Source organism: Lactuca virosa, chromosome 1, assembly GCF_052849685.1.
Source record: "Lactuca virosa cultivar CGN04683 chromosome 1, Lactuca_virosa_CGN04683_v6, whole genome shotgun sequence".
NCBI classification, from domain to species: domain Eukaryota; kingdom Viridiplantae; phylum Streptophyta; class Magnoliopsida; order Asterales; family Asteraceae; genus Lactuca; species Lactuca virosa.
The window spans coordinates 221,198,993-221,210,826 of NC_136426.1; the positions used below are offsets into that span (position 1 = coordinate 221,198,993).

Here is an 11,834-nt window from a genome sequence, read left to right on the forward strand (position 1 = left end):
CTTTGTTCATGTGGTAGGTCATGCGAAACTGGTTGAAGCAGGGTGGCAGTGAATGAGGAATGATGTCAATCGCCAGCTCTTCATCGAAGTTAACATTTAACTTCAGCAGAGAGTCAACATATCTTTGCATTTTCTGCAGATGAGCATTGACAGACTCTCCGTCTCTCATCTTGGTCGTGATCATCGAAGTGATGATCTCGTACCTCTCCTGCCTTGCACTTTGGTGGTACCTTTCAAGAAAATCCTAATGCATTTCGTAGGGATAGAAGTCCTCGTAGGACTTTTGGAGTTCAACAGTCATGGTCGCTAGCATAATGCAATGGACTTTCGTGGCATCACGCTCATGGGCCTCAAAGGCAGCGATCTCCTCGGGAGTAGCAGTGTTGATGTTCACCTCTTTCAGCTTCTTGTCGAGGACATACTCCTTGTCCTCGTAGCGGGTGACCATCCTTATGTTGCGGATCCAATCGTTAAAATTGTTTTCGTCGAAGATCACCCTCATACACAAATTCATGAGTGAGAATGAGCCAGAGGTGTTTGAGCCTGACGTGTTGTTGTTTGAGTTCGACATCTGAAAAAGAAAAGAGACAAATTTTATTAGATAAGAATCCCCAATTAAACACCCAAATGAGAAATTAGGGCTAGGATCCAACAACATTATTTGCAATTTAGAAGAGGGATGCCGTAATCTAAACAACAAATAATTTGAAGGTAAGTGAATGATGATTCACTAATTTCCACCATGAAAAACAAAACAAAAGATAAGTTTAAATGTATTGAAACTCCTAGATCTTTTGAGATTCATTGAACTTTTCAATGGCATGTTTAAATCTCGATATGCCCCTCAAGTTTGTGACTGGGATACCGAGGATCATAAACAAGGTGTGAATAACCATGCAAATGTACATGGTGCCCCCAATGTTACAGTCACCTAATCAATGTGTCGGTTAACCACACACGCTCCATTGATCTATGACAAACATCGAGTCACCCTTTGCCACCTTTGTTTAGAGCCAAATTAGTGTGCCGGTTAACCACACACGCTCCACTAACGTCTTAGCAAGGGTACAAAGTGTAATTTCATGGAATAGCATCAAATTCACATTTTGCCTAAATTAACTAAGATTGGGAATTTTATAAAAAACATTTAGTTACTTTATTAATCATTATAATTTTAATGAGGAGTGAGTTGTCCTATTCTACCCGTTCGGCTAACGACCCTCCACCAATCAAGGAAGCGGTGGGTGAGAGTGGACACCCATTAAACGGCCATTTTATAGGCCATAACCTTATACCCCCTTATAGATCGGCTTCGTGAATGAGGCCTACTAACGATAAGATTAGCATTTATGTTAGACATATATAATAATTATTCTTATAATATTATAATAGTATAAGGTGAATTTTAAACTTGTAAAATTCTAGGGTTTGGAATTTAACAATTTCAAAATTAAACTTTTAATCCAAAAATTTTAATTCCAAAACTTGAGGGCAAGTTTTGAAACATTTCAAAACTATCTAGATCAAAATTCAAATAAACAATTAAACAATTAATTTAGTGGTTATCTAATTTTGATCTATCAATTTTCATGCAAGATAATGATCAAATAATTCAAATAATTAATATTTATCAAATAAGGTAATAATTATCTAATTAAATGACAAAATCTTTTTATTTTAACAAGGATAATAATAAGGAATCAATAAAATTCATATTTTATCAATTAGAAACATTTATGGTAATTGTCCTAAGTCAAAAATACCAAAAATCCTGAAAATCCGTCTGTCTGACAGCCCACTCGCCGAGCCCCTTGCAGGACTCGCCGAGTACCTCATTGGCTCGACGAGTCTGTCAAGCAAATTGCACAAATTTCGATTTTTAGCAATGAATAAATACATTATGCATCAAATACAATAGAAACCAAGCAAGGCTCTGATACCACTGATGGGTTTTGAGCAAAAGAACATCCTATGTTCACATGCAAAACCCTAAAGCTTTGGATCTAGGTTTCTCTATTGAACATGCAAATTTATCAAAAGCTCATAAACCCTAATCTAGCATACTTTGAAATCGAGATGCATAAAAAAACAAGTTTAGATGATACCTTTCAATAGTTGCAAGAATCTTCAATCTTCAAGAGGCTTGGTATCACAAGTGTAACACCTCTAATGGCTCACAAACACCACAAGCAAGAAGATGATCTAGAAGAGAAGGGAATGGAGGCAGAAAATCGGCTCAAGGACTCTCTGGAATAAGTGGTAGCCGATTTTGGGTGCCCTAGGGTTCCTTAAATAGCTGAGCTGTTAGGGGTTCAGTCAAAACCCTAATTGGATGACTTAGACCCTAAGCAACTTAAGAACCTTCTGGAATAAGGCCCCTTAGACGAAATTAGAGTGGGCTTACACTCTAATTTTCGTCGCCCCTTATATCCATAAGGATTCACAGCCCAAAATCAATTATCTTATAATTAACAGTTCCAGTCCCCTTTATTTAATTAATCTCTTTTAGCCACATAATTAATTCTTAACTAATTCTTGACCGATATTAATTAAACTATATGATTTCTCTTTTAATATATTATTCATATAATATATTAATAAACCATAATAACCTCTCTCTCTCTCTATAAGTCATCCTGTCCAGTTGCTTTGGTGAAGGCAACCCAAAAGGACCATGCACAACCGGGTCAAGTACATACCAAATATAGTTACGGGCTTAGACACTAATCCAACATAAACAATGTTGTAAAACTCGACTAACTCGGGCGACTACTCGGACTCGGCCTCTTACTGAGGTGAGTTAAGACAACTCGTCCAAATAACTCATAATTCGGTCAACCTTGGTCAAAATCGGTCCAACTCGGACCAACTCGATCAAACTCGGACCACTTGGTAAAACTCGGACCAACTCAGTAAAACTTGGTTAACTCGGTCTAATAGTCAAAATTGACTTAAAAAGGTAAAAAAAAACAAGAATTTAAAGAGTAATATGTATATTTTATACTTTATCTAACATACTAACCCTAAAACTAAAGTAAGATATCAGATAAATGAATTGTATATGCGTTCCTCTCTTTCATTCTCATCTTCAAGTTTTCATGATTAAAATCTTTATTTTTTCTACAAAAACTAGTTGAACATTCAAACATGTATCTTTTTTATTGATATTTCACATAATTTGTTATGAATTTTAATAAACTTTTGATTTTTCATATATATAATTTCCCCCAAATTAATTTCTTTTAAAATACCATATCCGAGTACTCCTTGTCTAGGCCAGATACTTGTTACTCCCCTGTTGACCGAACAAGTACCAAATAGCGAGTTATGCAACATTGATTTTAAGTAATCCTGATAAGCCACTTGAGAATTATTGGAGGTGGGTTGAGGTCAAGCGGGTCAACCGAGCAAAACTTTAATTATTCCTTTATTTCCTTCCAGTACCGGTCACAGGTTGTGCTAATTCGTATATGGAATCCACACAACCTATGTGGTGCCTAGACTCGTCCCATTCATGATTTTTGTCTTATTTGAGCATTATACTTTGATGCATTTGCTCTTAAACCTTCTAGACCTTCCAAATGACTTATATGTATACATAAAGACCTAGTAGTTTGTATCACTAGTTTAACGTAAATTAAATCATTCGTAACCTAATGATTTAGATGAATTACTGTTTCAATAGCTTGATGAAGCACACATGACGACATCAAACTCTAAAATTAAGCCACAACCTTTATTGACAATAATTTTATCAATATTATCTCTAAATGAGATATATTAAGTCATCCTAACATATCTTAAAACTTTTGTAAGCATAAATAAACCATAATATATGATTCCAATGTGATGATGTTATGGTTTTAAACTCAAAAACTTGTTTACGAATAATGGAAACCATTTGATCTTTAAATCAAACTATAACATCAACTTCTACTCTAGATCATCAACATTAGTGAATCAATGAACACTATGAGTTGGATTAATGACATTTTATAGGTTTAAAATAATTAAAAAGAATAATCATGTCATAAATTCAATTCCAATCTCCATTTAAGCTCTCAAGCACATTAACAATTCCAATTAGATAATTAGGTGCAAAACTCTAACTATGATGGATTCTATATATAAATGAGTTAGAAAACTTAAAACAAAGTTAAATACATCATCAATATCTTAAATTAAATATCTATTTTGAGTTCATAATTTTAGGGTTTCAAAGCTTCAGAAACATATTCAAACTCCAAATTAAGTAAAGCAATGGAGATTTTGAGTGTAGATTGAAACAGATGGTAGAAATAGAATTAGAAACTTATTTAGAACTGATTCGGATTAGGATGATTCTCTAAATTGTATGTTGAATTCAAAGAAGAAAACAAGTGAAATTGTACATTCTAAGTACAATGTGCAATCCATACCTTCGATTATTCAACTAATCATCAAGTTTATCTTCTAGGTCTCTCTCAAATCATAAAATTAGTCATTATCCCTCTCATAATCTCTCTAAGTCATATTTTCTCCAAATGGGGAAGGGAGGGGAGGTGAAGTTTTTCTTATAAACGTAAACATTATTGGAAACTTAAACCCCTCAAATCCTATTTATTTCACTTTGACCCCAACTAGTCACCAACTAACCTAAAAGTTTCAAAACTTAGCTAACCCACCAAGACTAACTCTTGACATTTTAGTCACTACACTTATCAAAGTAAGGTCAAACTCATGTTTCATGAACCTAGCAACTGTAGTACTTATAGATTAAAACTTATTTTTAAAGTTATGCTTGAGCTTCTAATCGTTCTTAAACACTTTAATTTATTATTAATTATTTATTTTCATATTTTAATGTATTTATTTATTTTCATTTCATTTAATTTTTCCAAAAAACATTTTTACCAAAAAGGCAAAGATCCTAGCTCCAAAATACTTGGTGTTACAAACAAAAGCTATTTTGTGCAATCCAAACACTTATGGTAGCTTATTAGTTCCATAATAATTTAATAAACATTTTAACCATGTAATCTCAAACATCCCCTAAACCCGTGGGAGCAAGTATATTTCATTAGTAGTAAATACAACATAAACTTTCCATTGTGTTTACTATCAACTATATATAGTTGTCCTCATGTTTGAGATTAGATAGTTAAAATGCTTATTAGTCTATTATGATTTTGTACTTCTAATAAGTTATAATGAATATTTTGTGCATTTTAATGAGAACAATGAATAAATTAACATATCTTTCATTTATTTTTTTTTAACAAACTGCAAACCTAACGGTAAAACAATAAATGAACATAATTTCATTTAGGGAGAATTTCGTATAGACCCTTATTAAACAACTAAATATCGTATATGCCCAACATAAACTTTAAATATCATATTTATCCTTGTTAATATTTTAAAATATCAAATTTACCCAAATTTATTTTTTAATATTTTTTTAATTATTTAATAATATTTTTTATAATTTTAAACCATTAAAACTAAAAAGACAACTAAATAGACATTAATACCCTTCCTTTATAAAGAGAAGGAATCTAAAGTGTTTTTTTATGCAAATTTATCAATCCGGTATTTGTTTTAAATGTGCATTTTGACTATTCATTTTAGGCACTTGAAGCTATGCTTTTTAAAAGCCCTCATAAGTACAAATGGGTCCGTCTTAATGAGCTTGTCAAATATGGTGTATTTTGTTCACGTTCCATTCACGAAGCAAAGTAATCACAACTTTGAAGGGTTTTTTTTAATTGTATTCTTCTTTATATTGGATGATGAATCCGGATAATTATAGTATTCTCAAGGGTAGAGATTACTAAGAGACTTATGCTTTTGACACCTGTTGAATTGGAGGGAAAGGTTCATCAGCTTCAAGATGAAGACATCAAAGTAGGTCAATGGCTGATAATTAATTAACAAATAATCAATTAACAAATAAAAACATAAAATTACCTCATAATTATTGGATTGCAACAAAAAATTGGCAGAAGGTCAAAAAAAAGAAGACGCAATAAGGGTTACATATAAACAATCATGCTAAGAAATCTTAAAGGTGAGGGTATTATGGTCCATTTGACTACTTTTTTATTTTTAATGATTTTAAAATATAAAAATAGATTCTTAAATAATAAAAACTATTTAAAAAATAGATTAGGGCAAATATGATATTTTAAAACATTAAGAAGGGCAAACATGATATTTAGAGTTTAAGTCGAACAAATACGATATCTAGACGTTCAAAAAGGGTATATATAGAATTCTCCCTTTCATTTAAATACCATGTGTGAGACCCGTGTAATACACGAGTTTTAAAAAAAAATTAATATATTTTGTTAAACATTACATGTTTTTTAATATTAATTTTACATAAAGACAAAAATATATAAATAATAAATTAACTATTTCGAAATATAAAGAAATAAAATAAAAACATACGTATTTATAAAATGATGATGACAATAATGTTATAAACATTAAACTTTAATTAAATAAAAATTGCTAAATATATAAAAACAAAATGATGAATAAGTAGGTAAGATAATGTATAATAATAAAAACAGTCATTGAAATAATGAGACTTATTTTTATGAATTACAAATTTCCAAAGACTTCTTTGAATACAACATTAGATGTCGTATTGGTAAGTTTATCATCTTTATTTAAAATTAATATTTTTAATCCATCTTTGCTCTTCACTCTCGACAATGCAACATACAACTGCCCATCAATGAGTACTGGTTGTCTCAAAAACAACCCCACATTCGATAGTGACTGCCCTTGACTTTTAGTTATTGTCATCGCAAAACATACAGCTAGCGAGAATTCTCATCTTTGAAATATGAAAGGAATCCTTTTATCCGAAGGCGTCAAAGACATTCTTGGAATAAACGTATGGTTTCTGATATTACTTCCAGATATTATCTCAGCTTCTATAACACGTTTGCCCAATGCAATAACCCGTAGCCTTGTTCCATTGCACAATCCAGATTTTTGATCAATATTTCTTAGTAACATAACCGGAACACCGACTTTTAATAAAACTTATGAATTGGCATACCTGAATGTCTAAGACCATTTAAAACATCAGGGGAGTATAAAGTTTCATCAATGTCATCTTGAACAAAATCTGCATGTGAAAGACTATCTGAACTTAAATACTCCTGTTGAGCTCCTGGAAATAATTTTAACAAACGCTCGTTAATCTCTTGAACGACTTCATTCTTCGGTGCAAGGATTGCTCTTTCTTGAAAATAAATCGGATTCTTGGCATTTTCAACAATAGAAGGATAGACAAATTCAATTAATGAACCAATAGGATCAGTCGAATCAACAATGAGAAGATCATCAGGAATATCAATAATTGTATCTCCATCATTTAAACCACCAAACTTTCCTTCTCCTATATCCAAAATCCATTTTGCAAAATTTGTCGTTTCTTGAATATTGGATGCGAGAACACTTAACCTTATGTTTTTTTTGCCAATGTTAACACTTTGCAATTTGACCAAATGTAAGAGGAACATAAAGAAGCATTGCCAATCTCTTGCCTGCTTCCGTTAGGAATAACAGGCATAATTTGTCTAAAATCTCCTCCAAAAAACAATTGTTTTTCCTCCAAACGGCAATTTTGAGTTGGTACGAAGATCACAAGTGAATATATCTTTCAAAGAACGATCCAAGGCTTCAAATGCATGCTTATGAATCATAGGTGTCTCGTCCCATATAACCAATGACGTTTTTTTAACAATTCGGCTACATCAGGTGCAAAAGAAAAAAAGAATCATCTGTAAGATTTAGAGGAATTATAAAGCGTGAGTGTGTTGTTCTACCTCCGGTTAGTAACAACGAAGCAATACCACTTGAAGCAACATTTAGGACGATATCACCTTTATATCTTAAAGATGCAGATAAAGTCTTCCAAAGAAAAGTTTTACCAGTACCTCCATAGCCATAAACAAAAAACACTCCTCCTTTTTTCTGTTTAACATCTGTCATGATTTCATCAAAAATTGATCGTTGTTCAACTGTTAATGATTCAAGTAGTTGATGAGATTTTTTTTGTAGAATCGTTATATCAAAATCTAACTCCTCAGTAATTAAACGATTATTTGTAGAAGATACTAAATCATGATCAGGGTAAGGCATCCCAACAAAATCTTTGAGGCTTGAACTATTTTGGAGTATAATTTTTTCAATCTCATATAGCATCAAGTTTTTAACCTGATCGTCATTAAGTGATAAACCTGTACAAAAGCAAAGTTAATTTAAAAGTAATTGTATAATTATTCATATGAAAAATATATAGATAATGTGTGTAATGTAAATAATGGAAAAAATAATAATACCTGGAGTCTTTAATCTTATTCGTTGATTGTAGAGAATTCCATCAGATAAGTATTGCCAAGTATTTTCCCAGGCATAATATGGTCTAGACAAACTATTAGACTTTAGCATAGTTGCAAATAGAAACCGTAAATAATAACCAGATCCTGAATGACTTGCTTCCTCGATGGCATCAATATATTCTCTATCATCTTCTAAAAGTCCAAGCGCATAATATGCATCTCTAAAAGTAGGACAAACTTGTCCATTAACCTTACGAATATCTTCAAATGATTTCGGACCTTTGACTTTATTTAAAAGAATTCTCAAAAAATATGCTTCACCTAGATTAGGCGAAACTGTGTGAATTCTCCCAATAGAAAACCCTTGTTTTCTTGGCTCCCAACAACGATCTTCCTGTTTCCATACAAATTTTGTAGGAAACTCAACATAAGAAAGTTCTCGTGCATCAGCATTATGTTCATTACAGCTCATCCAAGATAAGAACATCGAAGAAGAAACAAATTGTTTGTTGAGGACATCTTCAATATCATCGTCTGCTCCATATACAACATTTTGTTTTCCAGGAAGATGGAACGGAAGCCTTACAACAGAAGAATATCTGTAATGAACATCAAATGAAAATATACGCCATGAAGCTGCACATGCAGACAAATACCTACAATCATAGTAGTTTTATATTTCATCAACGAAAGCATCATCATTATCATCTCCATTGTTTTGTACAACTGCAACAGTAGCCCGATCAGGACCCTTGTTAATATATTTAAACAAATATTTGATGGAATCCGCTTGATTGCACCACTCAACATTAATGTGAGCCTGATATCTTTTCAAAAGGGCTTTGTGATATGGAACCACACTTCTATTGTCTAACCTAACATCGGACTTTTCAACAAAAGATCCATCATTACTTCTCCTATATATAGGATAACCATTTGAATCGAATGAGGTATTTTCTAAGAATGACTTTGGGAAATTTTTTGAACACTTGTTGTCACTCATGCAATCATCTTCTTTGTTTGGAATTTCAGCCGAAATAACTCGATCAATATGTTCAGCAGTAGGGAGTTTGTAATCAGAATGCATGAATAAACATATATGTTCATGAGGCAGACCGCGCTTTTGAAACTCCACAGTATAAACAACTATAAATTATTAAAATATATATAATATTATAATTTAATAAAAATAAATAATGATAAAAGTATTGTTGTATTATAAGGTACCTGCTTGGAACCGAACAAGCACCCGACCTAATAATGCATTTTTCTTTAAGTCTTTAATCAAAGAGTTCAACTTGATTTTGAATAATCTGGAAAGGATATCGGGCCTATCTTCGGGATTAAGTGTGGTGTCAGCAAGAAACCTTTTAATTTCAGGCCACTTTGGATTGCATGTTACGGTTATAAAAAAATCTGGGTATCCAAACCACTTACAAAGCGGCATGACATCTAAATAGTTTTGCATCATGTAGCGTGCACCACGTGTAAATGAAGAAGGCAAGATAACACGTTTTTCAATGTTGGAAATATCAGTACCACCATCACTTTGTACGTTTCGTAATGTTTCATACGATTCACATCTAAGAACTTTTTGTTGATTGAGTATGTAATATAGTCTCTCAGTTTCAATCATCGTACAAGCATCAACAAAAAATTGTTGAAAAAGGTTTTTTTTTTTTTGTTACATACCTTGGTTCAGCAATAACATCTTTGCCATTGCAATTGTCTTTTGGACACAACATCATCTTTTTCTCTTCAAACTGGCCCAAGCCATTGACTGTCTCATTTGGAACATCAATTATTTTAACCTTTGACTTGCATTTTGTACACACATTATAGTACCAATTCCGAATATCTTCAAACATCTTTATTGTTCCAAGAATTACCGCACAACTATCATAGGTGTATTTAGGGGTGGTTAATATTTTAGTATTGGATTAATTAAATTAAAAGGGGGATAAATTATGTACCTCATTCAATTCGTGAATAGCGGATATTTTGTAAAAGGTGTTCTTTTGAACAAAATCATGAGTAGTGAATACATGATGGATGATCCCGATGCACATGAGACCGAAGAACACGAAGAGTTTTTTCTTGCTTGTAAACTATTTTTTTTAACCATTTAATAAATATTATATATTATAAATATGAATTAATAAAACATTTAATTGAAATGAGAAATCATTTGGAAAATTCATGAAACCTTTTTTTGAAAGGAGTTATCTCCTCAATAAAAAGTTTTGTAAGTACGTGTTGTTGACATATGGACGCTCTGAATTGGATATTTTAATTTTTGTATAAATGTTAATAATTCCATAAAGCAAAAATGTTAAGAATATAAATATTACAAATTAGTATCATGGTAAATACGTACGTCGGACATTCTTGAACTTAGCAAGTTGAATAATCATTACAAAATGACCATGATGCTTTGAAATATATGCAACAATTTCATCAGCATAACGTCCCCATAGAGTAACAAAAACTTCATGTCCTCTGTAAAAAGAAAGAAAATTAAAAAACAAAGCATCATTAGAATAATAAAAATAGGTATAAAAATGAAACTCACTCTAAATCCTCTATTTTCAGTGTGATTTTCTGCTCCTGTTTGTCTTTTGGAGGTTCCAATGGAAAACATTGGAAAACGTTTCCTATAATATCTATATTATAGACAACGAAAAGTGTAAGTATGTATTTTTTATAGTGTAAAAAATTAAATTTAGATAATTTAATCCATTAGCAAAGGGATGAAGGGAATACACTAACCAAATGACACGTTGGCTTTGATCGAATTAGAATGAAGTTGTTGGAAGTCAATGAAAGAAAAGGAATTTTGGGGCCCACAAAAGTCTTTGCATTTAATAACCTTAGTGCTATACTGGAAATATAGTTTGTATGGACCATCAACAAACTTTATAGCACCATTATTTAACCATATTGTGGGTTTTTGAATGTAGTAATCACCATATTCTTCCAAAGTTTTTTCTTGTAGGGATGCAAATGGTTTATCCACATTACATTCAATTTTGGCGCCCTATAAATAAATGAAAAAACATAATAATAAGTTATACTACACATAAAAATAATTATATCTTAACATGTATAAATTAATAATATTAAAAATAAAAAACAAAAAAATTCCAAAATACCCTTTCGTCCATCAATATCATTCCAATCATGCGAATCTGTTTCCACATACGAATGATTTGAACCTTGATCGTGTAGTCATCTTGTGCAAGTGCCAAGTCACTCATCATGGTAACATTGGTGTTTTCCATTAAGCTGTAAACCAAATGTAGTAACGAAGATTAGTTGTTATATAACAGAAAAGTATGATAAATAAATGATAAAAAATAATTTTCAAAAGCATGATGATGAAGCATCGGCATATGGTATGTGATGCTGTTTTCAATATGATTACTATCATTCAGAAGCTTACAAAAGGAAATGGTTTGAGTCTGGCCATATATCATCATACTTGGATGATGA

The 11,834-nt window shown here is 31.8% G+C and overlaps 1 protein-coding gene across 1 annotated transcript; it reads right to left on the reverse strand.

The window, feature by feature from the left end:
• Window positions 1-7,028: 7,028 nt before the first annotated feature.
• LOC145127488 (uncharacterized) lies at window positions 7,029-11,623 on the reverse strand. The gene is made up of 11 exons (XM_079062679.1): window positions 11,495-11,623; window positions 11,112-11,379; window positions 10,915-11,005; window positions 10,716-10,841; window positions 10,035-10,238; window positions 9,570-9,925; window positions 9,218-9,488; window positions 8,343-8,998; window positions 7,841-8,240; window positions 7,599-7,749; window positions 7,029-7,544 (listed from the first exon to the last, which is right to left on the reverse strand). The coding sequence occupies exons 1-11, from the start codon at window positions 11,621-11,623 to the stop codon at window positions 7,029-7,031; spliced, it is 3,168 nt and encodes a 1,055-aa protein (XP_078918805.1).
• Window positions 11,624-11,834: the final 211 nt, after the last annotated feature.